The following is a 22,787-nucleotide window of genomic DNA, read 5'->3' as shown; positions in this document are numbered from 1 at the left end:
ATGCGAGAGAGAAAAGGTAAGAAGACCTGATCATTAAAACATGTGAATCATTGTGAAATTAAATTAATTTTTACCACACATGAGTATTGGCTTTAGACAAAGTCACTTGATTTTGGGTCTTTGGAATCCAACATAATGATTCTCATGCATAAAACATGACATTAATTACTCAATTTTTACTGTCTAAAATGTTAGATTTAGACTTATGATAAAGTTCTTGTGTATTGAGAAAGTTTGACCTAATTAATAAAATCACTGTGTTGCAGATGACAAAGCTTCGGCGTTCTGCATCACATTTTCTCTCCAGTTCAAGTGAATCAGAAAGTTATGTTTTCATCATGTTTTTGAATGTGTCATGAAGGTTGTGTTTTGCAAGTCTCATTAATTTCATTTAAAATAGTTGTTTACCATTCATCAGATGTTTGTTAATACTGTTTCTCAACAGTTATTTTCCTGTTTTGCAGAGTTGACCTTTGTCGCTGAGATTAATTTGAACAGTCGTGAAAAATATATCAAATGACTGCATTTTCTATTAATTTCACACTTGAAATATATTCCAAATACTGTTTGTACTGGATTGTTAAATATTGACTTGGGGTTTGATCACTGTTGGTGCTAATGATAAAAAAATAATAATAAAAAAATGTGTCATATCTAATATATCTTGTCATTATTTTAGTTTAAATCTAACCTGGATGTGTTTGAGCTTCAGGGTCAAATATGTAGTGCTGAGGAGTGCTTACTAAATTAATCATCAAATATTTTGATAATCAATTGTTTTAATAATTAAAACAAGCTGTCTAAATCAATCAAACTGAACCACTTTGTGAACAAAACAAGGCTTTAAGAATATAATTTTACGGTTTTGGGAAGATTGATGAATATTTAGCAACACTTACTGACATTTCCTTATTTGAGAATATAATCAACAGATTAATCGTTTATGAAAATAATTGTTAGTTGTATCCTTGGACTGCATGTTGTTCAGAATAGTACGGACAGCAGTCATTTAATTAGATTAACAGGAGATGGTGTACGTGTGTGTGTAATACAGTAAGTTCAGCCGAGGTGGAGTGACACAGCCACAGGGCTGATGGGGGACAAATAAGATCATTTACTAAGGACCACTGCTTGTAGTGTTGTGCAAAAAACTCTAGGGGGTGTATGTGAGCAATATCTCTGGTGTCCAACCTCCAAGAGTGAATTGGACATCTGAAATGAAAAAAATAAAATATCTTTGGTTTACTTTTTCTCAATTGCTTTATGATATTCACCAAAGGGTATTATTAATTTAGATTGTTGCAGATTATGATGGGGGTTGATACTGAGAGGCAGAATTGGTGAGGAAATAAGACTGAGGACCAGAGTAGAAAGAGAAGATGGAGTGATGGGGTCAGAAGTGAGTAGATGGACAGATGGAGGTGCAGCAAAATCTGATTGACCTCTCTGGTTAATCCACTTGTCACAGTATGTGAGTGTTTTAGCATCATCTCCCAGCACATGGACACATGGTGTGTGTGGTGCTGGTGACAGACTCATATTCATAGGTAAGGGAAATGTTTTTTAACACGGTTGTGTGAGAAATACTTCTCAGTTATATATAGTGTTTGGTTTTGACTACTTCCCTTTATCCATTTTCAGGTGTGTGTTGGGTGTGTGGGAAAAAGATTCACACAATCAGACAAAGATAAACGGTATGTAATTAACAGTAACTAAATTAAAGACCAAATATTAAAATAAAAATGAACTGAGTACAGTTAGTAAAACATTTCTAACCAGTGAATTGACCCTCAGAACATGTGTGTCAGGGCTCAGTACATTGAGTTTTAGTGGAGTTATTTTTACAAATTGTTTCCAAGTGTTTTGTAAGATATGACCTGTAAAAATGCAGCTGCTATTTGTTTAGTCATGATTTTTGTTGGGTTATTTGAAGTTATTTGTACAGACAAGGACCAATTCACTGTTTGGCCTTGAAATATCTCAGTGTTTGTTTTGGCTGCACATTGATTAAGGAAGGCAGAGTGTTTAAACACGATTTCTACAGTTTTCACTTAATATCAGCGTGAAAACGAGTTCTAGTGTTGCAGAAGGTAGTGCCATTTATTTGTCATAAAGTTAAAATGCCCCAAAACGTTATAAAACAAAGAATTTGCAACAAACAAACTCATTCACACCCTCGTCCTCATTTCACGTCAAATGCTAATGCAGTCTGAGTCAATGTCACTGTTTTAATGGTATTTCTACTCATCTTTTGTGTTGTTTGAGCTTATCGAACTCTGATTTTTATAAAGCATTACACTCTACAACAGTTTTTTTCTTATGTCTTGTATAAATACAGTCACTGGCCACTTTATTAGGTACACAGGACACCTAATAAAGTGGCAGGAGTGACACCCAGTGTGGTCATTGCTGTGGAAGTCACTGACATCAGCTTTCTTCCCCATGCTGTTGCTTGGTTTGAACCTCAGATTATATTGGATAACATTAGATTACAGTAGATTAGTTTAGATTAGATGTTATTTAATTGGTCCTACAATGGGGAAACTTACTTTTTACAGCAGCAAAGGGGATAAGTACAGAGTGTAGTGTACAAAACATAGTTGCAATTAAGGGTATACAAATAAAATGGGAATATAATTAGCAACACGATAAAAAATTTAAAATATAAGACAAAATATCAAAAATATCTTGAAGTTGGTCACATAATATATATAATATTCACAATACACAGAAGAATAGTGCAAACATACCTTTAAAAAAGAGAATTGTCAGTCTGCTCACTCTGAACAGCAGGGGGCGCATTCACCTGTGAAAAACTTTGCCCTGTAGTTTCAGCCAATCATAGAGCTGTGTTGCGCACACACACACACACACACACACACACAGTAACAGGCTGGAGAGGGAATAGAAGGGAAGAGACAGAGGGAAAGAAGGAGGAAAGTGAGGAGTCAGAATGAGTCGACAGCGGAACAGTCCAGCCATGGAAGTCGCGGACAGATAATACGACATATATGTTCTCCACAGACTGAGCTGTGTTTGTCTGCGAGCTGTGAGTGAAGCAGAGGAAAGAAGGAGAAGAAGAAGAAGAGAAACATGAGTCGGCAGCAGCAGGAGCAGACCCAGGGAGTGGTTTTAACGGGTTACCACAGCAACGCGGAACTGTTGTCGAAAACTGGACTGTGTCCTCCTCCCAACTGTCCGTCAGCACAGGACCACGAGTCCACCGGACACAGGTGGGACAAGTTAGTGTGTGACCACGACTTTACACTACTGTAGAACGAGGGCGCTCATGTGTGTGTGCGTGTGTGCGCTTGTTTTTGATATCTTCTGGTTGACCTTTTCTGGTGTAAACACTGACCTGAAAATGTCCCTAAAGTCTGTTAGTAACGAGGCAGAAGCTCGTTTCTGAGGCTCTGGTTACAGTTAGGACATATATGTAGACTGTGGTCAGGGTTAGGTTCAGGGTAAAACTTTAGTATGACTGTCCAAATGAATGGGAGTCAATGTAGTGTCCAATGTAGTGTGTGTACTTGTATGTAAAATGAAGCTAGAACATCCCACATACACACACATGTGGGGACTATGACTATTGCAACCAAGTTTATTTGCTGTTTGCATTTGTACTGCTGTTTTGTTGATTTTGCCTGAGTATAATTACAATAATTTCATCTCTGAGTCTACTGGTCCTCACTACCTTAAAGTTAGTTGGAGGGTTAACCTGGATTCAGGGTTACAATTAGGTTTATATGAGTGTTTAGGTCACTGGTTAGGGTTAGGTTAGGGTAAAGAGCTAAGGAATCATTAGTCTATGTGGGTCCTCACTAAATGACTAAAATGCTGTACAAGAATGTTTGTTTGTGTGTGATCAAAGGGTGGTGGTGAGCAAAGGTCACTGTGTTCCAAAGCATAAAATGAATGTTTATTGAGCAAAAGAGTTAAATTAAAAACCCATCGCACTAACAGCTAATACTAATCTGGTCAGTTAGTTTCTCCTCAGAAGGCAACCATTTTCCTTTTGTGTGTGCTTTTTATGTCCAGCTCCTCCTTGCATGGCCCTGGGTTATGTTATTTCTTCAGCAGTTTCCTTATCAGCTCATCAGCAGGTTCACCTTGGCTTTGTTATAACCACGACAGATTCTTCAGGGTCATTTACCCCTGTAGTTTCTAAAGATAGTACCAACACAAGGATATGAATCAGCGTGCATTGTTTTGTTGCCCCTTGTGGGGTAATTAATCAACCACCCAATCAACTAATGGTTAGTTGGATAACACTGAATTCCTTCTGCTGCTTTTTAAGCAAAAATTTCACTTTTTATTACTTTTTTCCACACTTTACTCATCAACTAGGATTGAAAGTGATACAACTGCGCTGCTGAGTTAAAGTTGACTGATTTACACTGAAACCAGCAAACAATTGTCTCTTTTAGCTGCTTAAACGGCTTAAACAAGTAACTGATCAGCAGGTGTGATGATTGTATTACTGCAGGGATGAATACCAATATCTCTTGTTGTTTTTATGGTCGGTGGTAAGCAGATATGTATGACTCACATCTACAGGATAATGACAAGCTTCTTGTCATGCACAGGAACTACGCTTATATGGAAATAACTTTTCAGTTACACTAAAATAATGTCCCGTGCATGCTTACTTAAGCAAGCAACTGATGTCAACAACTATGATGTGGTAAAAGTAAACAACCTAGTGCAGCTGCTATTCAGGTGGACACACCTGCAATTTGTATGAAAGTGTGTGTGTACAGTATATGTATTCATGTGTGTGTGTTCCAGATGGCTTCTCCAGCTAACTGGAAAAAACCCAGCATCACATTACAGCCTGCCTTTGTGTCTCATCTCCAACAACAGCGTGTGTTTGTGTGCTTGTGTGTCCTGTCTAGGTTGACATGAAGCTTGCTTTTGTGGTCAAGGAGTGGGAGACAGACTGACAAACAGACAGACAGATAATCTGCTGCCCTATAACCAGCAGTAGACATTTGTCCTAAGGAGCCAACTTCTTTAGGCCAGAAGTTCATCTTTGTACAACTGTTTTCCACTGTCTTTAGGAGAGAACACTTCCCAAAGTATGTGTGTCACACATGGTTTTAATAAGTGTAGTGTGTGAGGCAGCAGCAAGTCGGCAGCAATACTAAGCTGCACAGGAAATGACATGTGGAGGAAGGAAGACGATCTGTGAAGAGTTACAAGACACCAGCCAAACGTGGGCTGCAATTAAAAGGGCCGTCAGAGCTGGTGTTCTGTAGCAGAACAGAAGTCATAATAACATGCTACTGTAGTGAACGGAAGAATGAAAAGGCGCGTCTAAAATAACAGTCTTGAGAAAGGAACAGCAAAAGAGGCAGAAACAGAGAGAGAGACGTTGATGAAGACGAACTGATTCAGACCTCCAGCACAAAAGAAGGGCAGGGGGGTGGATATGATATGAGCAGCTGACTGATCCAGCCTGTGGGTCATCGCTCACACCAGCAACTGTGTCCAACTGGGGAACAGAGACGCTCACTGTTTTCACAGAGGGCAGCTGGCACCTGTGGATGTAAATGGAAATACCACACACTCGTCTCATCTTTTAAACAAACCCTTCTGAACTTCATTAGCTTCATTGCTTTGTTCACTGTTGATATGAAGGATTCTGCTTTTGGATAATGGTAATTCATATCTTTAAATTCTCATCCTTGTAGACTAGTTACTGTAATATTTGGAAGGTATGCCACATTTTGATAAGATTTTAATACACAACAACAAAGCAATGACCCACAATTCTCTCTACAAAACTAAACCCTAAATACAACCGAACAAAACAGGAAAAACAAGCCCAAGTGTTACAGCGAAATAAATCATGCATGAATCAAATGTCCACAACTTCACCCACTGTGTATTCAGGGTCAACCACGTGTGGACAATCAAACAAAAACCAGGTACGCAACCAGGTTTAAAAGAACATTGTATGCAGATACACCTTTTTAATATTGCTCCTTCATATTTATAGTGTGAATATTGAAATGTAGATTGAATGGCCGATACTGTTTCCTTCTAGTCATTTCTGGACCTCATCATTTATTTTAACTTGCAGTTTTCATGACACACGAAGCCGCACACTTTGACTGTAGCTTTAAGGCACTGATAAAAGGTGTGTGTGGATAAAGGTACAAAGACTAGAACAAACACTCACACAGCTGTGGGAGTGTTTTTGTTTTAGTGGTCAGTTTGAATGTATGAACGTGTGCCAGGGAGAGAGCGTGTGTTTGTTTTCGGCACAAGGGCAGCCTATCTGTGTGCAGTGGAGTCATGCGTACTGTGACTTTTATGCCACTGTTATGTTCTATGAAATGATATAGCCCCTTAAAAAAAGAAAAAAGCATCAACAACAAAAAAACATTTTAACCTCGGCTCACTTCGAAGACGCCATGGCTGTTTTTCACTGATTTTTCCAGATTGGCAAATCACCCAGAGCGCGGTCAACAGAAACTCCACACTGTGGAAGCCGCAGTGATTAATATTTAACAAGCTTGTGGACATATTTTCTTGCACCACAGGATTGTGGTGGAATGGAAAACAAAGCACGATCCCTTCAGCCAATCGGATAGTATAGAATCTGTTGCATCAGAGCCATAAAAAAAAGTAATCAATGGCAGCTTTAGTCTGTTGTCAGCGTCGGATATTTGTTGTACATTAGACAGGTTTAGAGATAGATGATGAATAATGGCTAATCTTGGATTTATGGTTTTCTGAGGTTTTCTTTTTACTGTAGCTCTATGAAAACCAGGACATGTCTGCCATTGTTCACATAGCTTACTAAGCTGTTCAAGGTAGCTCACATGTCTTGTCTTTGGCAAAGTGAAACAGAGAGGAAACACACAGCATGTTTCTGCACACTGAGGTTAAGATAAATGCTGTCCGGACAATGTCAGAAAGGATGGAAGAAAGGAGAAATTGGCAGGGGGAAAAATGCAGGAAGGAAGACAGCAGGAGAAGAAAAACAAAATACCAAACATGGAGGAAAAGGAGATGACACAAGTGCCAGGTGAGGTGTAGGAGTTGAGGAAAGGGGGTGAAGGGCAGAGGAAAGAAAGGAAGAAGAGGAGGAGGTCTTGTGGTTTGGTAAAATGCCGGATGTTCTTTGTAAAAACCAGATCAAAGTGCCTGTATCTATATTTATCAGTGGTTTTTTTTTAATTGCTGTATTAATATGTCCACAGTGTGTGTGTGGCAGGAAGTCTGCTGTGGTATGTGGCTTTGCCCCAGCATGACGGACCCTCAGGGTAATACTCTCATACCCATAATTCCAAATTGATTAATGCAACACATCAACCCCATACTGTTCACTCCAACTTCAAAGTTAGTATCGCTCACTATTTCATACCTTTATGATGTGTTTGTGACGAAATATTGGAACACACAGTGCCCTCCAGATGACCCATATAAAACAATTCACTCCATTTATGAGATTGTGTTAGTTCCAGTGGGAATAACACATTATTATAATGTGTCGTATAAAGTATTACAGTTAAAATTCATGAACACGCTTCATTGATCTGCCAAATTAATCTAACCACAATGTGAGCCTGTGTTATAATATGACAGCTAGTACAATCACAAAACAAAAAGTTGTGTATGCTTACATCCAGAATTATAAATAAAAAATAATAATAACCTGAGCAATTTCGATAGGTCCTCGCACCCTTGTGCGCAGGGTCCCTAATAATCACTAATCTGTGCTTTGTTCAAAATATCTTAATTTCAGTTGCAATAATGTCCCTTTTTAATTTTTTAATCATTTAAATCCTTATATTTGGGACTCTGGAGGTCCTATCAGTCACCAAAGTATGAAAAAGGATGCCTCACTGGTGTTCTTGTGGTCCTCCTCAGTCTAAGTACAGGAGATAAAACATGCGATGTTGACTTCCGCACTAATTGGGACGTCACAATGCGCCAAATTCCTGGAATTGTTGTCTCATGGAGCAACGCTTTGTCCGCAAAACAATTGAGAGTGCTGGCAAGGGCAACGGTATCTGAAAACCAGAAGTCCGCGAAAAGTTCTATTCTTGGCTCCACAGTGCAGCACAGAGTTCCACACAAACTTCCAGCCTCAGAGGATTTATCTGTCCAGTGGATACATGTTATGTATATGACAGCAAAGAGCCTGAAAATAATCACTTTTCCAAATGCTAACTGCTGTTAGCTCCCAGTAGCCTCTGTGAATGATGTAATTTCCTGTCCCTTTAGTTTTGTTTTACTTTTTTTTTTTAAGATGGACCTAAAGAGATACTACTAAACAGAGCATTCTGAACAGGGCTGTTTTGGCAGGGTGATTGAACTGCTGTGGTGCTTCATCCTTATGGTATTTTGACCAAAGCATGTCACAGACATGTTCATTAGGGAGCTAGGTTAACTTGGAGAAATAGGGTATAATATGGGACTTTTAAATGTTTCTCTTTCTACATTCATTTTGTTATCCCACCATAGTCAGATGCCTCACTTGTGTTTCAGAGAACCAAAGTTCATTTCATAACCAGCATGTTTGCTGTTGCCTTGCATTAATAGTGTTCTTGTTATGCTTCCGGCGTCTTCCCTCCATCAGTAATGATACAGAAACACGTCACTGCGTGCAGTGCACGAGTGTCACCACAGACACGAAAACAAAACACTCCTGTGACAAACAGACAGAGAGAGTCATGTGGAGCTGACAGGCTTTCACCAGCATTGCGTAACCTCCTTTGACAATGGGTTGAATAAAACAGACATTTGTTTATATTTAAAAGCTTTGTGCTACGAGCAGTTGGTGGAGTGGTTAGCGCTCTAGTCTTTGCAGCAAGAAGACTAGGTTGGACACTATGAGTGTGAGAGTGAATGGTTGTTTGTCTCTATTTCTGGCCCTGTGATGGACTGGCGACCTGTCACCTTTCACCCTATGTCAGCTGCAATTGGCGTCAGTGCCTCCCGTGACCCTCATGTGGAGGATAAAGCGGTAGAAGCTTTTAAGTTTTACCAAAACCCAAGTTGTTTATGCCATTTATGTTTTTTGTCATTTGATCTTTCTTAAGTGCTGCAATGTGGCAGCTGCTTTCAATAATTAAATGGACCAATCGAGTTTGACATTTTGTTTGATATGCTGAGTTGGTGGTGATGTCGTGGGTAGTATATCAACGTTATTGCTGACCGATATTTTACTTTCTCACTGCTGCTGCTGCTGCTGCTGTATTGTTCTAGGTTGCTTTCTGTATCAGCATCAGACTCTATTTGAAAACAGAAACTTCTTTTGTGTCGATGTTCGCACTCCTCAAGAGCCTCACAACTGTTTCTTTTATGACAGTGTGCTTGGATGGTTGGATTGATTCTTAAACAGATGTGTGAATGATGACAATATTTACAGCAGCCTTTCAGCGTGATTGGAATGTGGCACAGCAGTGACAGATCTGCTGCAGGCAACCATGTACGCCGTCAGTCACTTTTATTAGAGCTGTAGTAGCTCATTGAATAATCCCTGCGGCTTGAGGTGGGAAATAAAGATTGAAAAGAAAGAGAGCAGAGAAAGAACGTACTGTGTTACTTCCTGTTATAACAAAGAGGGCATTCAGATGAGCAGCAGTAAAATCAATGCAACAAGACCCAATATCAAACACACACTAACTGAGCTTTATTTTGTACTGAAATGAGACAAATTTAATCTGTCAGCTTGTTCCAGGGACATAATTATTGTTAGGGGTGGAAGGAAATATTGATATTGATAAAATACAATGATATTTTATGGTGTGAAAGTGCTGTATTGATATGGAAATATTGTTGACATTGGTTTTCTGAGTAGATTTGTGTTTATGACTCTGTCCCAAGTCTAAATTGTATAGAATGTGCAGCATTAGTTATGTGAACACTTATAAACATTTATCTGGGGAATTAAATATATCTAAATGAGTCGATATTGAAAAGAAATCAATTCAGAAATCGAATCAAATCGAGACCTTGTAAATCGGAATCAGTAGCTATATCCAATTACTCCTGCAACTCAACAGGAACTCATAAGTAAAGACAAAGGCAACACAATTAACCATTGTAAAGCAACAGTGAGCAATTTTTGAGCTGCTTGAAAATCCTATTGTCTATTGATAGGGAGGATGGAGCCTCAGATTTTACCAATATGTAAGCACAAACAGTGTGTGAAGTGCATGTCACTTAATACATGCAACTATTGTGTCTTGTGTCAAATACTTTAAAGTAGGGCTGGTCGACATGGCTGAAACAATATGATGTTAGATATTTAAAGAATATGTTTTGTTTATGTGTTTTCACAGTGAATTAACGTATATTAAACATTTATGTTGATACTGACAAAACCATACCGCCATATATATATATATATATATTGTTTATCTTTTGCCCAGCCCTACTTTGAAGTTATTTCATTGAGGTGCGTTTGATACAGCAACGACACATCCAGCAAAAATGTAAAAATTCAAATCCAAGTTGGCTGGCTTATTGACTGCTTTAAACTATGAAATGATATCAGATTGTTTAAAAAAATGTGGCATCAATGTGACCATTTTGGTGTATTTTGATGCAGTTTTGTGCATGTGTATCACTTTGACCATTGTCTTTGTTGTAACTCCATCAGGTGGTTATTATTAGAGAATGCAAAACAAAGCAGTAGAAGTAATTTGTTAACATGTTGTTAGAGTGCATGTTTGCACGTGACAGTATTAGGCTGTGTCATATGAGTGTCGGTTTCACATGTCAGAATGCAGTGTTGATATAGTATATAGTGTATACTGTATATATGACGACACACAATGGTTGTCATTATAGCGAGACAAACTGGATAAGGTTACTTTAAACCCCTACTTAGCACTAATGGTTCATTCCGTCTCGATGAGGCCGAGATGAACAGACTGTGTCGAGTAAGTAAAGTGAACTCCAAGCTGTTAGAGCTGCTATTCTTAGTCCTCTGCTGATGTTGACCTCATTAGTTGGGCTGCTGTAAATTCACCAATGTCGTTATAGTTATAGTCTTTTGGCTGATGTGTGACTGTCTGACTCACTGACCACACTGTGTCATAAGTCATCTCTCCTTTCTTTCCAGTCTTAAAGGCACGCTAACTTCCACTGCAGACACAAAGCTCACATGAAATAAAAGACAAAACTATTTGAACCACCCACTACATACTCTGCATTTCAGTTCTTGGACAATCCAACATTTACAATCCAGGAAGATTTTTATGACGGCTGTTGTAATATTACGTCACCGGCAAACAAGGTGCAAAGTGCACGGCTACAAGGGAGACGAACCGTTATGTAAAGGAGTCTTGTGAGTAGAGGTTGACAGATTAATCAGTTGGTCAGGTCATCTGGATCATAGCATAGACTGTATATATAAATAAACATTTTTTTTTAAATATCTCCTGTCCTCCTGTTTGCTTTGCCCAACCAGGAAGTAATAGCCACCACTCCGCTGGTTGAGTGAGAAAAGAAAACTGACAAACATAATATGTTTGTCATATTATGGCAAAAAAATCATCATCATACATTGACCATTGGCTTCTCTTATTTCTAAAGACTGACATCAGTCAACTTCTACGTGTACGTTTTTGTTTTCTTCATCTATTGGCACCGTATGTTAAGCCTACAGTCACAAATGACACTTTGAGACAGTAATCCATGCCTTTATTATGTCTTGCCTGGATTACAGAATTTTGGAGTCAGTCAGACGTCCCTTTCACATCTTCAGCTTGTCCAAAATGCTGCTGCGTTCGTGCATTTTAACTGGAGCACATAACATCTATTTTAGCCTCGCTCCATTTGCTGCCCGCGCACATTAGAGTTCATTTTAAAACGATTGTATTTGTTTTTAAATCCTTAAATGGTCTTGCCCTGCCTTACCTCTCTGAGCCACTTCATCCTTACACTCTTGCCCGGTCTCTGAGGTCAGCGGATCAGCTGCTCCTACAGTTACCAAAATCTAAACGGAAGCTCAGAGGGGACAGAGCTTTGTGGAACAATCTTCCTCTGTTAGACACGCCCCTTCACTGTCAACTTTTAAATGCATCTTAAAACCCATTTTTATTATTTGGCTTTTGACCAAGTATGAGACGGATGAGTCTTTTTATGGTTTTATTGTATTTGTCTTATTTGTTTGTTATAAGTCTATTAGGTCTTATGTTTTTATATTTTATTTATGCCTGACGCATTGCACTTTGTTTCAGCTTTTAAAGTGCTTTATAAATACAGTTAGAGAACTTGTTCTGTTGATATGTCGGCCAAGCTCAGACATGTATCAGCAGAGATCAAGATAACCACATGTGTCTGTCTGAACCCTGACTAACTGGTCTCTTGTCTGTTTCTCCTGTAGCCGCAAAACAGGCCATTACACCATTCAACAGAACCAAAACACCCAACATGGAGACGGATGCACCAATGCCTCTGCCTCGAATGCCAGCAAAACAGGCAGCGTCAAGTCATCATCACTGCCCAACTCAATCTCTGCGGCTTACTCCAGGTCTCGCACCCCCACCAGCCCGAAGCCTAGCTCTAGTCCAAAGCCTAACTCCGGTGTAAAGCCTAACCGCAGTCCCAGACACAGTCCCAACTTCAGGTCCGGGAACCGACCCACATGTCAGCGCTGTAACTCTCAGGTAAGCCATAAATGATGTGATGAAATAAAGTAGTAGTCAACATTCAATGAGGTCATTGGCTCTGTCGTTGGCTGCACTGTGTTTGCCCAGATCACATGTCGGTGTGTGTACTTTCTGTTCTATGTTTGTTTTGATTTATGTTGGGTGCATTCAGCTGTGTGAGTATATTTTAAAGTGATAGAGTCATACAATTTCCAGGTTTGGCCAGGTCTCTCTTGAAAAACAGATTAATGGAAAGATCAGACTTTAGTAGTGCTTCAACGTATGTTTATAGATCATTTATTATTTTTCCAGTTATGATTATAAAACCATGTAAAACTGTTTTTGGTTTGCAGTTGTCAGCAAGATATTGTACAAGTTGTTGTTCTGATTCAGCATAAGATTACAGATGTAACGAACAAATAAAATGTTCTTTTTCAGTTTAAACACAAAATAGAAACTAACTTTCCTTTTAAAACAGATTAGAATGGACTGGCCTTCATTTACTGTATCTATTTCAATGTCATTGTTTTAACAAAGAATCACATTTTTGATTATCTCTGGTGTTGCGCATGTGTTAAAGTTCCACAGCAGTGAGGAGTAAGAAAAGTAAATAGCCACTGAATATATTTTAGCCTAAGTACCATTTTTGGAAAAGAAGAGTGAGCAGGCGAGAAATGCGAGACAAGGTCTGTTTAAAACTAAGTTTTGCATAAACAGTGTCGCATCACATCTTTCAAGTAGACGATTAATCTGCAAAAACACAGTTCCTGACGGAAACTAGAAGTGAAACTGGAAACTGAAATTTTAAACCGTGAAATGTTTTTCTTGCAGGATTCTCTGGATGAGCTGGAGATGGACGACTATTGGAAGGAGGTGCAGAATATCACCAGTTCAGGAGAAGGAGCAGGGAGGGGAGAAGAAGGGGAACATCAAGAGGAGGAGCAGCATAAAATTCCTGAAGGTATGGTTCACTGTGTGTCCATGGATGGAAAAACAATGTCTGTACAGAATAACAACAAAAAGGCAGAGTTGTATTATAGTCTGTGTGGTTCATGTGAGGGGATGAAGGCACAGATTCTGGACAGACAGGAGAGAGAGGCCCCAACCAGAATTAGCTCCATCTTTTCTCTGTGGTTACTCATTTCCCTTTCCTGCACCTGTATTTGTATATATGTATATACAAATAGTCTTTAAGTGTCTTCTATGTGGACGAATAAACAAGTAGACAATATCAAACTGATGCTGAAAGCCACATTTCCTTCACCTACAGTTTCAGTATGACACTAGTTATATACAGTATACTATATATTAACTCAGGCAGAAATATCACACACCTTTCTTTTTTTCTTTCAGAAGGAGAGCAGGAGGAGGCCTGGCTTACAGAAGCGGGGCTAGGTCGACTCTTTGATCATTCAATGGCTGACCAGGATCAGGTATAATTGAGACCAGGCGGTTTATCAGTTTCAAACTTGCAGCTCAGGTCGTCCTATAAATGCTACGTCACCTGAGTCATGTCTAACTTCTTTGATTGACAGGAAGAAGACAGTGCAGTCTTCCTGTCCACGTTGACCAGAACTCAGGCCGCAGCGGTAGAACGCCGTGTGACCACACTACAGCAGACGCTACGGCGACGCAACCGACAGCACGTTCCCGATGTTAGGGATATATTCAGACCTCGTGAAAAGGTCAGAAGGCGCACACGATGGCACAGACAAATTGAAGCGTATCGACACTGAATTGGTGTAACACTGAGATATGTGAACTATACATACCAGCTAAAGAATGAACAGGTCTTATTGGAAACTTTGTGTTTTTATCAAACTAAAAAAGATTTAGCAAATTGTTAATTGTTAGATCTCACGAGTTGAGACCTCAGTTACTCATTTGGGGGTTGTTCTTTTCCCTCAATGATGTCTTCCTGCTTTTATAACATGAATTAAGTGTTCCACCACAACAGACAAGTTTCTCGTTTCCTTATTGTTAATGTGAGGAAATGGTTACAACTTTGCCCACGGAGTGTTTCTTGTTGTGGCTTCTCCAGTCTGGAAGTGATCAGCAACCAATGAGGAAGTAGACTTAACCACAAAAACGTGACCCAAAGTCTCTTCAATACATTTAAATGGGTTTATATTAATGACATGTAAAATATATTAATTGAATATATATTATTTAAGTTAACTAAAGTTCCAGGAGTTTACATTTTCCGTTTCTAGTGCAGCATGGAACAGGGGTCTAAGTAATTGCTTAGCTTCCACCTCAAAACGAGGAGTGATTATACACTTTTACAAACATACTTATGGGATGTTAAATTACATTTCTGCCAATAAAACACCCAAATGTTACCCACTGGACCTTTAAGCATTAGACTGCTAGTTTAAACTACTGCTGTCAGCAAGAATAACCAAGATCTTTCACTTAGATCCACCATTTGTCCATTAATTAACAGACGGGATAATTTGTAACGTGAAGAAAATGTGCTGGCACGGAGAGGTGGTGTTTGAAGTCATGGCTTGTTGAACATTACACTGTGTGCTGATCACTTGTCTGCCTGTCTGCTGCAGGAGGAGCAGCCAAGAAAAGTCAAAGAGGGAAGTGAGAATGGGCAAAAAGATGTCACCTCAGCTGGTATGTGTAACATACTCCTACACACACACACACACACAGCTTAGCTGAGCTATTCTTCTTAGGACGTTGCACTGACTTCCACTCATTTGCACAGCCACATACAGTCAATGCCTAACCCTAAACTTAACCTAACTGTAAGTCTTAATCCGAAACATAAGCATAAACAGAATGAAGGAGGTTCTGCCCCGCTATGATCAGGATTCGGTCCCAATAAGGACTACTAGTCCTGACAAGGTCAGTGTTTATACCAGAAAAGGTCCTGAAGAGGAAACAAATGACAGTATACATGCACTCACACATATACACAAATGCAGTATGAGTCAGCATGGAGAATGACTAACTGAGGTACAAATAAACTTCTGCCTAGCAACTCCTCAACATATTTTAGAACAGGGGAAAAAAAACGTATTACGAGATGATATTCAATTTGCATCAAGCCTGCAAATGTTCAGCAGGTGTAAAGAAGACAGTGCTGCATGTTGACAATATACAAAGGAATAATGCTTAATACAATAATTCTATTTTGGATATCGTCACTGTAAAATTGGTGCAAAAATTCATGCTGGAAATGTTGGGTTGATTAACCAGTACTGTATTTATTTATTTATGTGCATAAAAGGCAGCAGGACTCTTTCTTCCTCTTTCTGCCATAGTAATGAAAGCAAAGTGGTTTTATGACCATAGATACATGTAAACACACTTAAATGTATATACACTTTGACTGTACTTGCACAAACACAGTTTAAATGGACCACTTATGTGATCTCATGTGTTTTATTTTCTGTGTGTGTGTGTGTGGGGGGGGGGGGGGGGGGGTGTGTGTGTACGTGAGCAGAACCAGAGACAGAGCTGAACGTTGAAGTGGCCTTTTCAGAACAAGCACTCACCTACAGGGAAAACCTCCAAGGGTTAAAGGTCATCACAAGCACGAACTCACCTGATGACAAACTACCAGTGAGCCACACAAACACACACACACAAACTCGAAATCAGGGTGTTTCTTTATTGATAAATGAGCCTGTCTGTCTGTCTGTTGTGGAGTGCCAAGTGTTGCACTGACAGTAAATAAATAAGGTGCTATGATTTGATATACTTTTTTTTTGTATTTGAATCACATTATTGTTGCAAGTACTATAAATGTGTGTGTATTCCTTGCACTTCTGAAAACTCAGTTAGTCTTGCTGTTTACCTAATTTACCGTGTGGTTTTTAATCCAACAAACATCCGTGAGGATTTTCATAGTTGGTTTATTGTTTTTACAGTAGAGGTACAATAGCATAGAATGGATCACTGGTGTTTTAGTGGTGAATTAGTATTTTGAGATAAGGTCTACAGTGACATCTAGTGGTCGTAGCTGATATAACAGATTATTTCCACTATTCTATTAAAAAAAGATCCATAGCCACTAAAATTCATAAGCCTTTTATATTTAGTGTAAATGCTGTGCTTATTTCTCTTCTCTAGAACTTTAAGCTGCTTCGAGATAAAACAGGTCAAACTAAAATAGGAGATCTCTCTCCTCTGGATATGAAAAAGGTAAGTATCTTAGTATGTTGATATAATCCATGTATGTGTGTGTGTATATGTTTTTTTTTATGATAAACCATCTTCTTTTGCTTGTTTTTAATGTTCTAGGTACATAGACTGGCACTTGTGGAGATGACTGCTCTGTTCGACACTGCTGGAATAGACCTTAAGGCGCACAAAGCTGTTAAAGTGAAAACTAAAGGTAAACACACCCATAAAATATATCATGTTTCATTTGGTACTTGCATTATTTTATGATATTTTTTATTGTCTAATGCAGGTTTTCTCAATCCTTGTCATGGGGACTCACTGCCCTGCATGTTTTCCTGCTCCAACACACCTGATTCACCTGATTCACATCAGCTCATTAGTAAGCGCTGCAAAAGCCTGATAACGAGCCATTTATTTGAATCAGCTGTGTTGGAGCAGGAAACTTCTAAAACACGCAGGACCAGGATTGAGAAGCCCTTGTATCCTTGTTTTGAAAAGTGCTGTATAAATGAAGTTAATATTTTTATATATATATTATTAACACATGAATATAGACAATGGGGTAAATGTACTTTCTCAATACACATCCATGGGATGTCTTAATAATGACAACTTTACGTTAACCAGGATGACATTAATGACAGTGTCATGTCACTCTTATGTAGATACCTTCAAATAAAGCGTTACCAAATATTACATAGCTTGTATAGGTTAGTTAATGTTTTACTGAACATTTGTGTTTGTGTGTTTTGTGCAGAAATTGGTCTGTTTGGTGTTCCCCTGATTACTTTATTGGATCAGGATCAGAGACGTGCTCCTGGAACCAAAGTGCCATTCATACTGCAGAGGGTGAGCAGCAGCCAATCACCATATCAGTCGGAGACGATGATTATAGTTTTTGATGAAACAGAAGCAACATACTTTTACATAATCATGCAATTTACATAACTCACAGTGCAACCAGAATGTAGAGTGCATTGTATGTACCTGGTGCTGTGCTGTAATCATTATTATCAGTATGTCCAACTGAAATTGTAGTCTTCACACTTGTGGTGTCTTACTTAAACATAATCTTGCTCTTATCTCTAGCTTATCTCTCATATCGAGGAGGAAGGATTAGACACAGAGGGGCTTCTACGGATTCCTGGAGCAGCCACGAGAGTTAAGGTTGGTCAAAGGTGACAAAGAGTGGTCCTATCTCACATATATGTGAGTTATGGAGGTCTACTTACAAACATTAACTGGTTTTATGGTCAAAAACATCCTTGTTGTTGCAAACGAGCCGATCTAAATCTCTCCTCACAGACGCTCTTGTGAGCCACACTGTTGAGTTTGATGCCGAGTCCTTGAGAAGATGTTTAGCAGCTTATAAAGTGTCTAGTGCTGGTTTCTTCAGCAACAGAACAAAAAGTTGACGCAGCTCCTCCGAGCTACTTTTCAGAGGTGAACCTGGTGAGACCTGCTAGTGACGTCACCAGCAAGCACTTTTCAGATCCGCTTCAGAGAGCTCAGGCAAACAATAAAACCCTGCATTCTCAGCAGTGGCTGAACTGTTTGTTATGAAACTTTAGGGCTTCATAAACGAGGTAATGACGCAGATACACACCCATAAGCAGCGTTAATTGGAGCTTCCGGTCTATGTCGCCTTTAAAGTGTTTGACTGACACCATTAGAGACACTGTATGATGGTTAAGATTATTATGTTCATATAACTTTGTTACTTTACTGTCAAGTCTGTCATCACTGCTAACCTTAGCGGCCTGACTTCTTCATGGAGCTGATAGCATTGTGTCTGTGTTTATTTGTGTCTGTCCCATATTCAGTCACTGTGCCAGGAGCTCGAGTCCTCCTTCTATGATGGGATGTTTCCATGGAAACAGTTGAAGCAGCACGATGCCGCAAGTCTTTTGAAGCTGTTCATCAGGGAGTTACCCCATCCTTTACTGACTGTGGAGTACCTCAGTGCATTTATCGCTGTCAACAGTACGTACAACATCTCTTCATGAAGTATTCTGCTTATTCACAAGAGCTTTAAAGCCACAATGAATAAAAAACATGCATTATTAACATCTAAACACTTTTCTGTGTGTGTTTGATACAGAGCTCCCCACAAAGAAACAACAGCTGCAGGCTTTGAACCTACTCGTCCTTTTGCTTCCCGAGCACAATCGAGACACTTTAAAGGTAGGTGCACACTCATTTTTAAACATCCGTAATGATGTTTTGTCACTTTCCCAAGTCATTTTCTCTTGGGAAAAAAAATTCTTCCTTATCACTTTTGTAACTTTATGTTTTATTTATTTTCCCCCCAGGCTTTGGTGGAGTTCTTCCAACATGTAATTGACCATCAGTCCAAAAATAAAATGACACTAAACAATGTCTCAGTTGTCATGGCACCCAACATCTTCATGTTCAAAGGCTTCCGTTCCAAGGTTACAGAACAACAGGAGATCTCCATGGCAACGAGCACAGCCAATATTGTCCGTCTGCTGATTAGATACCAGAATCTACTATGGACAGTAAGCAACACAGGATTTCATTTTCTTTATTCTGCCATTCATAACACTTGTAAAGCTGTACATGTGTGCTAGTGTCAGTGTCTTTATAAGTGAAATCAGAGGAGAAAATATAGTTTAAGGTGTAGTTTGTTACTCAATTTTTCCATGCAGTATAACTAATGATACCATGCTGTGCTGGGTAACAAATCTCACTCTGTTTGTCTCCAGATCCCCAAGTTCATTGTGACCCAGGTCAGACAGCAAAACATGGAAAGTCAGCGGAAACAAAATAAAGAGAGAGCTGTAAGAAAACTGCTGAAGAAGATTACCACTGACAGACCGCCTGATAAAGCTGTGGCTGAGGTAGAGCTTTAATTACTATTTGCATTGTTCAAGTTACCCTTTTCTCGGAAATCACTGTCAATAATTTCAATAATAGATAGGAGTGTCATTCAATTTCACAGTAGACTGTAGATTATATAACATCCCAAAGAGAATTTACAATCGTGGAGTAAGGAATTATAGAGTGAAGACTCTAGGTGACACACCAAGACCATAGATGCAAAATAAATCAATAAATTAATAAAGTAAAGCAGAAAAGCCCTTAATGTAAAATTCTTAAAGATGAGGAAATTAAGTACAAAAGAAGAATAGGAAGGAGAGCCGGCTTCTGCTATGAGTCTGCAGGTACCAATAACAGAGGCCAGCTCTGTGTTTGTGTACAGTATTTCATGGTGCAAATAGCGCTTTCTTCTCGCTCTATTTTTATGCTTCTCTGTCTCAATACAACAGGAGAGTTCACAGGGTTTCATTCGAGTCCAAGCTCCTCAGTTCAAGAAAGTTTCTATGGCAGTTCAGCTGACTGAAGAGTTGCAGGCTACTGACGTTTTAACACGCTTCCTCAGCCAAGACAGGTAATGTGTGTTTGACTGTGTGTACAGTACAGTACATACAATCCTCTGCACACTGGTACATCAATAAATAAACATGATTTTGTCTTCTGTATGTAAAGCCAATGACGTATTTTCTTTATTCTCTCAGTTCCGTGGCTGTGAAACGAGAGGAGCTCTGTCTCTATGAGATTGGGGGAAACATCAGTAAGTCCTTTCTCTGTCGTTCTGCTGATAACTTATTGAGTGAGCCAACAGAACAAAGGGCAAAATAACATATATAATTCAATAGTTTTATTTGTATAATGTATATGTTGCCAAATCCCAACATATACATTATCTCAAAGCATTGTACATAGAAAGGCAGAACACTACAATATACAATATTATTAGAGAAGAGGAACCAAACAATTCATACAATAAGCAATCCACACGTAATCAAAGTCATACAGAGAATATCATATATATATTAGTTATTATTTCCCAAATTCAAATTTAAGTAACTTTAATGGCACAAATAAAAATTCTGTTCTTACCAAATCAGTTCAAAATCACATTTTACATATCACATTTTAGATTTTACATTTTATTAATACATATTACATACAGTATGAGAAAAGATGTATTTTAAATCCATGAAATATTTCTCTCTGTGTCTTTCTACTTGAAGAGGAGAGATGTCTCGATGGGGAAACATTCATGAAAGACCTCTTCCAGCTGAATCCTGCAGCAGAGTGGGTCATCAAAGTTGTACAGCGCTGAAATAGTTCCTATGCTGGATGCTGGACTCCCTGTTCTCAACACAGTGTCCTTCCGAGACTAGAATTCACCTTGTTCTCTGAGGTTTTACACACTGTACCTACTTGGAGGCGTTACAGAGTTTTCAACATAGGCGGTGTAACTCTGGTTTGACCTTGAAATTTATCACCAAAATGCAAATTATTCATTTGGAGAAAGGTGTGGTGAACAGTTTTTTCTAATTGTTTGCATGACAAGGATTCCCAGACAAGAATATATGAAAAATGTCAGTATATATGCAAAACAACCATTCACATACTGCCTATTACTGTGTACTGCAGTTGTACAACGAACCTGAATTGCAATACAAGAAAAACCTCCTTTATGTGAATTACACCGTCACATCTGTGCTCCTGACAGACCACTGTTGAACACTGGTGGAAATACATTATTTCCTCATTGTTTATCTGGTGTGGTGGTATGGTGTGAAACTGTAAGTATTTCATTGGTATACTGTGATTAATTACCTCTAATCACATTGTTGTGCCTGCTATAATAAGCTAAAATAATATAGTTTGTGGCAATGAATGATCAAATTCTGTTAATTCTTGAACATTTATTTTCTGAAGGCCATTGTTGGCTTTTATTTATCAGTTTTTTTCAGTCAAAGTTAACAACAGGTCATCATATCAAATGTTCACTGTAACCAGGAGGAACAATTGGACCCGAGGAGAGACTGCAGTCAGTTACATGTGACTGGGGTCCCACATATAACACACTTCATGATTGAGTGCAGCAAAAACCAGCACAGAACTGGTCTAATTGCCTCCACTTTTGGGATTTCATGATTAAAAAAACTGTTGCAGTCAAGTAACCAGGACACGCAATGACAACACCTCTGTTTTTATCGCACGTTCAGATATTGTGGTGCATTCTGACTTAACTGGATGTTTGAGTGTGTCACTGTACGGATCCATCCTCAAAACTGCGTAGCATAAATGTGCTTGTGTGAAGAAAATGCATTTCCTTTTTGTTTTTTGTATAAGAAAGATCTCTGCCTTTTAACACGCATGAAATCAGTTAAACCACTTGCTTTGCATGTTTCCTACATTACCATGCTAAATATACTGTAAGGATATCTTACAATATAATTTTCTCACTCTAAAAATGGCAGCAGTTTAATTTAGCTGGGAGTATAACATTAATATTATCTGTTTGGCACATATGTCTTGAATAATCCTGTTTGCTTTTTCGGTTTCATAAGCCTGTGGAGAATCATATCTGCACCACAAAGTCAAATGTCACATGTGTTTCCTTTGTGGAATGCAAGCCACAAACTCTGTCTCACTTTTATATTTTCTTTTTTCTTTTTATCTCCATATGACACTCCTTGCCTCGCATCATCTTGTTTACTGTGAAACTTTACTTTCCAAATAATGATGTCTTATTACTGCCTTGGAAATGACCACTAAAACCGCCTGTAAATAAACTTGCACTTAATTTACCATAATATCTGCTGTTTGGAGCCCATTTGTATATAAAGATAAAAGAGTGGTTAAATCATAACATCCATAAGAACTTTGGGTGTTTGTCTGTCAGTCTTTGAAACCACACTAAAAAAAACACCTGCAACAGAAGTTTTGATTTCAAGCAGAAAGATAATAAATAGCTGTATACAAAATATTGTCACCCATGCACAATACATATATATGACTTATTATTACATTATTATTATCAGCTAAAATCTAGATTATTTATTTACATTCTTGCACATTCATGTACATCAATGCAACTTTACGTAGAGTGTGTACATTTACATTCAGAAGGTCAAAATATTAATGGCCTGTATCTGATCTCCCCACAACACAGACAGGTAGCAACCAAAACCACGCGGGGTAAAT

General features: G+C 38.7%; 1 protein-coding gene across 1 annotated transcript; it reads left to right on the top strand.

Moving 5' to 3' along the window:
- The first annotated feature begins 2,935 nt into the window (after nucleotides 1-2,935).
- Nucleotides 2,936-22,358, top strand: arhgap18 (Rho GTPase activating protein 18). The gene is made up of 18 exons (XM_083899155.1): nucleotides 2,936-3,233; nucleotides 12,353-12,635; nucleotides 13,449-13,578; nucleotides 13,971-14,050; nucleotides 14,153-14,302; nucleotides 15,179-15,242; nucleotides 16,078-16,196; nucleotides 16,707-16,778; nucleotides 16,878-16,971; nucleotides 17,518-17,609; nucleotides 17,850-17,927; nucleotides 18,584-18,743; nucleotides 18,862-18,944; nucleotides 19,073-19,279; nucleotides 19,487-19,621; nucleotides 20,051-20,172; nucleotides 20,300-20,355; nucleotides 20,819-22,358. Exons 1-18 carry the CDS (start codon nucleotides 3,094-3,096, stop codon nucleotides 20,908-20,910), a joined length of 2,157 nt encoding a protein of 718 aa, XP_083755281.1. The 5' UTR covers nucleotides 2,936-3,093; the 3' UTR covers nucleotides 20,911-22,358.
- The last annotated feature ends 429 nt before the right edge of the window (nucleotides 22,359-22,787 follow it).

This window comes from Microchirus variegatus (genome assembly GCF_963457635.1).
Source record: "Microchirus variegatus genome assembly, chromosome: 12".
Classification (NCBI taxonomy): Eukaryota; Metazoa; Chordata; class Actinopteri; order Pleuronectiformes; family Soleidae; genus Microchirus; species Microchirus variegatus.
Note: the sequence above shows the minus strand (reverse complement) of the source record. Positions and strands in the feature narration are given on the sequence as shown.